Genomic DNA, 6,450 nt, shown 5'->3' with positions numbered 1-6,450 from the left:
TACCCAAAACAGAAATTGAGCTAGATATTCTACTGATAAATCTGTAAACCATTTCAGTATGTGCAACATCTGCGAAGAAAATGAATGGCAACTGTTAATGGACCGACAGACAACAGACAGCAGCAAAGCAATATGCCCTCCCTTCTTTCAAGGGGCATAATAAATAAATATTAAATGCAATCCACCTTTTTAAAAAAAACTTATCCTAAGGTTACAAATCTCATTAAAGGTGCTTAGACACAGATTTGAAGTTTATATTTTCTCAAATTTTCTGTACAATATCACAACTTATATGTTACTATAGAATTTCACACGAAAATAAAATTAAAAACTTATTTAATCTGGAAGTTATTGAAACTACGAATTTTGGGACGCGTTTGATAGACACATCCTTGCACTTTCAAAAATTTTAACTTTATCCTTAGTACTTTAGAAAAATAGCAATTTTGTTGTTTATTAATGAAAAATATTAAAACCATAATGCAGAAATTCCAGAGTAGAAATGTAGAAAGCAAAATCCTCTCACCAGTATTGTCAGTCTGTGCTCAGTGGTGTGTGCAGAGTTTAACAATTGAACAAACCCGGTGAAACGTAAACAATAACAACGAAAGAGCTTGTGCCCTGTTTACAAAAACAGTTTACGTTTCACCGGTGTATTCAATTTGTTAAACTCTGTACACAACTACACAACACTGAGCATGGGCTGACAATGCTTAAGCGAGTGGGTTTTGCTTTCGCACATTTTTACTCTGAATTTTCTGGATTATAGATGTAATATTATTCATTAATACACAACAAAATTGCTACTTTTCTTAAGTATTAAGGATAAGAGTTAAAAATTGTGAAAGTGCAAGAATGTGTTAATCATTCGTAGTTTCAATAATTTCCAGATTAAATAAGTTTCAATAACTTCCAGATTAAATAAGATTTTTATCAAATTTTCATATGAAATGCTAAAGCAACATATAAGTCATGAAATTATACAGAAAATTTGAGTAAATATTAACTTCAAATCTGTGTCTAAGCACCTTTAAGGAGCCCTACAAAATATTTCTAGACATATGAAAGGGCACCAATTGTCACAATATGTTTTATAATGAGTGCATACCTTCATATGAATCCAATGTTAACAAGACTTTCCCTGCAGTTTCCATTAACCTTATAGCTGGTGGGCATTGGTAAATATTTTCATTAATGAACTTTGAATGTCCCAAGTGCTTCCGTATAAAAAAGTCCCTTTCCTCTGGAGATACATCCAGGGATTCATAATAAGTAGCTACGTAATGCCTCATATCAGTTGCAGTTATATTTTTTTTCATTTCGGCATTTTTACAAACTTTATGAACACTCTGCCATCCATTCACATGATCTAATGAGTTTTCCGTATTTGCAAAGATAAATTTATTTTTAGGATGAACACCTGCAAGTTTTCTGTTCTCAACATCTTTAAGCATTTCAAGTCCTTTCCAACAGTCATCTGGTATTATTACTGATACAAGTTCTAATTTTTTGGATGAATGAAGATAAGCACATATTATTTTGCACATTAGTTTTTCAATATCTTCATCGATTTTCTGGAAAAATGTTTTGTCTGCCCATTTATTACTAAAAGCTTCTTCCAACTCTGATATTGTCAATCTCGTTGCCTCTCCTCCTCTCCTTGCATTAAATAATGTAAGTCTACAGGCTATCAAATTCCTTAGATTACAAAATATTCCCTGATTCATTGGTGTATAAATATCCTCGACTATTTCTGTAATTTTTTCCTTTGTAAAGTCTCGCAACCTCTGGTATTCTTCAATAGTAGGCAGACGTGTAGGAGCTCTAGACTGGCTGTGCATCTTATTCATCAGCACCTCTCTAGCTGTGATGAAAAAATACTTCCAGTACACTTTCAACACTTCCTGAAACTCTTTTACTTCTTTTGCCAAAAGTTCTTCTCTCTTTATCAAATAGGTAGCATACAGTGTATCACAAACTTCAACTATCAAAGATTTTAATCCCACCTTCAGTCCACATTTTAGGTCATCTACTTCAGAGTCAAAATTTGTCATTTTTTGAACAGCAGCAGAAAACAATTTAGCAGTACCTACTTTAAACATATCAGCACAGCTCTTTAATTCTATGCCACTTTCTAAAGCCATACTTTTGAAATTAATGAAAAGCCTGGCTAATCTTCTTAATTTGGATCTTAAGGTATTCAACTTTTCTGTTGCTTTGATAGTTGACCCCTTCCAGTTTTGAAACTCGACATGTCCAAATTCTTTCAGAAATTCATCACTTCTTATAATTTGTCCTGGCTCATCTTTATGAAATGTTTCTAAGAATTGAATATAGTCCTGTGGGTAACTTTGTTCTTGAAGCACTCTCAATACCACCCTAGTAGGAGGTGAGGTAGTCTCCTCTGCAACTTTACAATTTCTGACATGTTTGTACATTAGTTTCTTGCTGATAAAAGCCTTGCAGAGTGAACACATTGCTAATTCTTTGTCAGTGCCTTGATCCCTTTCTTTCAACAATTCTTTCATGGATTCCTCATTTATATCCTTTGACTTCAATATGTGTGCATTGTATTTAAATATTCCTTGCCTTTTCATGCTTCTAAATGCACGTTTCCTTTCTAGTCCTGGAAGGTTCATTGCAGCTTTAACTTCCTCTTCGTTTTTGTGACATCTTTGTATGTGTTTTGTTAATGAGGACTGCAGCTTCATGCAAAATGGACAGGGTCTTTTTGGTTCTTTTTTTTTATCACCAACAGTCTTCTTTGAAATTATCTCAGGAGCTGCATAAACAAGAAAATTAAAAGCTAATTATTCTTACACCAACTTTCTCATAAAAGATGAGGAAGCATGAAGCCAAGATTTTAAAAATTCCTAGATGGATATACATAATCTAAACATTTACTAAGTTCTACTGTTAATCTCCATTCACAGCTATGAAACATAACATTTATCCAAATATCTAATGAAGGGTCATATTGAGAAACTAGTAAACCATCCGTAATTAATACATGATTAGGAAAATAATGAAGTTATACTGTTTGGTAAATTAAAAAAAAGTATGTATATTATCAAAAAAGTACAGTTAATTGCATCTGGCTTACCTGACAATGCATCTTCTTCCTCGGAATCTGCTTCAGCAGAGTTTAGTTCTGATACTTCTGGTGACAATGTTGATGAACTCACTTGTAAACTCATATCAATCTTACCATCATCCAACTGCAAATAGAAAGCATAAAATGTCTATCATTGTCAAGACTTTTTTATGACTAGTAAACAATATTTATGAGTTTAGCAAAAAAAAGGTTTTTCTAGTATACAATCTCCACCATAGGAAATTCATTTTGTTTAATGCCTTCACAAAGCATTCATGCCAACCTCCAACATGTAAAAGGTCAGAGCCATGACCCTCTTTGGAAAGTAAACAAGAGGCCCGAGGGCCTTGAATCACTCTTCTGATAAACTGTACAACCTATCATTTCTATCCTGTATATTTAGATAAAGCCTTGAAATTCCAAACGTAGGTCATCATGACCTACATTTTAGATGAAACACTCTGAGAACCCAAGGTGATTCTAAGCCAACAAGAAGTCTGTGAGCCAGTGCTCACTAATAATACCCATCCTCTGATGTGAATACACAAGTTCAGTTATGGACAGACACAGTGATAATCAGGAAATTGACATCAGATTTCTACAAAAATGAATTCCAACATATAGCATGCCTAAACAAAGAGTGTGTTAAAATTTCAAGCATCTGCGATGAGTAGTTGCTGAGAAAACTGCGACCCAAATTTTTTATGTATGTTATGGACAAATGCACAGATAAACAGGAAGTTGACATCGGATTCATAAAACAAGAGGCCCACGGGCCACAACACTCACCTGAGTCACTTTGGCCTTGCTGTTTTTCACCGGATTCTCCCCCCCTTGTAATATTTATTGTGGCCCCGCCCTACCCCCAGGGCATTAGTATTTGAACAATTTAGAATCTACACTACCCCAGGATGCTTCCACTTAAGTTTCAACTTTTCTGGCCCTGTGGTTCTTGAGAAGAAGAATTTTAAAGATTTTTTCTGCATATTTCAATGTAAAACTTGGATTCCCTATTGTGGCCCCGCCCTACCCCCAGGGGTCATGATTTGAACAATTTAGAATCTGCACTACCTCAGGATGCTTCCACTTATGTTTCAGCTCTTCCAGCCCTGTGGTTCTTTGAGAAGAAGATTTTTAAAGATTTTTTCTACATATTTCAATGTAAAACTTGGATTCCCTATTGTGGCCCCACCCTACCCCCAGGGGTCATGATTTAAACAATTCTGAATCTACACTATCCCAGGATGCTTCCACATAAGTTTCAGCTTTTCTGGCCCAGTGGTTCTTGAGAAGAAGATTTTTTAATGACCCCACCCTATATTTGTCTTTTCTTGATTATCTCCCCTTGTAAGGGGACTTGGCCCTTTATTTTAATAATTTAAACTCCCCTTCACCCAAGGATACTTTGTACCAAGTTTGGTTAAAATTGACCCAGTGGTTCTTGAGAAGAAGTTGAAAATGTGAAACATTTACAGACAGACGGACGGACAACAGGTGATCAGAAAAGCTCACTTGAGCTTTCAGCTCAGGTGAGCTAAAAATCACTACCGGGTATTCGAATATATTCGTTACAACTATTCTATTCATATTCAAATATTCTTCGATGTCATATTTAAAGTATATCTATAATAGATATACTAAATAGACTATTTGTATACATATATATATATAATATAATTTATATTGATAGAGTTATGTAAAACTGAAAATTGTTTAAGGTTAGCATGAAGCTTTTCCTCAGAGCAAATGGAAAACTGAACATTTACAAAAAGATTTTAATTTCTCTTTTTAAAGTATGAAATTGCCGTCAATGTCATGTTTGTTAAAATAAATTCCCATGTCAGTCTCATTTTCACAAGCGTTTTAAAAGAAAACAAGAGGCCCATGGGCCACATCGCTCACCTGAGCACATTGGCTAGACTAAGGCACAAATCAGTTCAGTAATGAGTAATGAACGGGGGGGGGGGGGGGGGGGGGGGCTTGAATTTTAAACTACCTGATGATGCTTCCATGTCAATATAACAAATGAATTTGTTGTCCTTGAGAAGATTTTAAAAGAATTTTCCCATTTATTTCTTTGTAAAAAATTGATCCCCCATTGTACCTCCTCCCTATCTCAGGGGTCATCATTTGAACAAACTTGAATCTACATTACCTGAGGAGGCTTCCATATCAATAAGACTAACATAGCTTTTCTGTTCTTGAGAAGAAATTTTTTTCTATATGTTCTTATGTAAAACTTTCGATCCCCCATTGGGCCTCACCCTTACCCTTGGGATCATGATTTGAACAAACTTGAATCTATACTACCTGACCTGAGGATGCTTCCATATAAATATGACTCTTCATGGCTTTATTGTTCTTGAGAAGAAGATTTTTAAAGATTTTTTCCTCTATATTTCTATGTAAAACTTTGATCCTCCATTGTGGCCCCGCCCTACCCCCGGGGGTCATGATTTGAACAAACTTGAATCTACACTACCTGACAATGCTTCCATATAAATATGACTCTTCATGGCTTTACTGTTCTTGAAAAGAAGATTTTTAAAGATTTTTCCTATATGTTTCTATGTAAACCTTTAATCCTCCATTGTTGTCCCGCCCTACCCCCGAGGATCATGATTTGAACAAAATTGAATCTACACTACCTGAGGAGGCTTCCATATAAATATGACTCATCATGGCTTTACTGTTCTTGAAAAGAAGATTTTTAAAGATTTTTCCTATATATTTCTATGTACAGTGGCGCCTCGTTTATCCGGACGCCTCCGTCCCCAACGAAATCGTCCGGATAAATGAATCATCCGGATAAGTGAATCACTTCTAAATAAAACCTTCTCTAAGCATGTGTATATGCTCATACTGGTATCAAATGTGAAGGCAAAGAAAAAAAAAACATTAATATTTTGGCTCTAAAAGAAGTTAGTAATTAAAGAAAAAAATATAAACTAAAATGTAATTTACACCAAAAGAAATCGATAGGCATTTTTATGCTGTGACCTCCTTTTTTCACACAGGGAATTTTATTCGCATTCTCTTTGGCATGTGAATTTATGGGCTGGATAAATTTTGATCTACTTTGTTTTATTTCGCCATGTTTTATAATTATTGAAGCTCATTTGATAAGGCAGAACTGTTCAGCATCATCATTTAAAATGTTTGAAAATAAAATAACCCCATATATTCCCGTATATTCTTTACACAGGGCTACTATAGTAACTGACCACTGCAAGCTAACTCAAACACGCGCAATCAGTGAAAGTATTGTAAACATTCAACATAAACACAAGCCATCTTAATGATTATCAGCATTAGTTTAAAATACGATTTTCCATTTCTAAAAACGTAAATGTATT

General features: G+C 34.7%; 1 protein-coding gene across 1 annotated transcript in view; it reads right to left on the bottom strand.

Annotated features, from left to right (window-relative positions):
- Positions 1 to 1,091: 1,091 nt before the first annotated feature.
- The window catches only part of LOC133176041 (uncharacterized), a 29,202-nt gene continuing 23,843 nt past the window's right edge, over positions 1,092 to 6,450 (bottom strand). Inside the window, exons 10-11 of the mRNA XM_061311212.1 lie at positions 3,104 to 3,218; positions 1,092 to 2,782 (exon numbers count right to left, since the gene is read on the bottom strand). Of these exons, the coding sequence (XP_061167196.1) occupies positions 1,092 to 2,782; positions 3,104 to 3,218 (1,806 nt within the window). The remainder of the gene's footprint in view (positions 2,783 to 3,103; positions 3,219 to 6,450) is intronic.

Source organism: Saccostrea echinata, unplaced genomic scaffold (genome assembly GCF_033153115.1).
Source record: "Saccostrea echinata isolate AGI-Se365-2 ecotype Australia unplaced genomic scaffold, CSIRO_AGI_Sech_v1 ptg000065l, whole genome shotgun sequence".
NCBI classification, from domain to species: domain Eukaryota; kingdom Metazoa; phylum Mollusca; class Bivalvia; order Ostreida; family Ostreidae; genus Saccostrea; species Saccostrea echinata.
The sequence above is the reverse complement of the archived record's forward strand: the minus strand, read 5'-3'. Positions and strand labels throughout refer to the sequence as shown.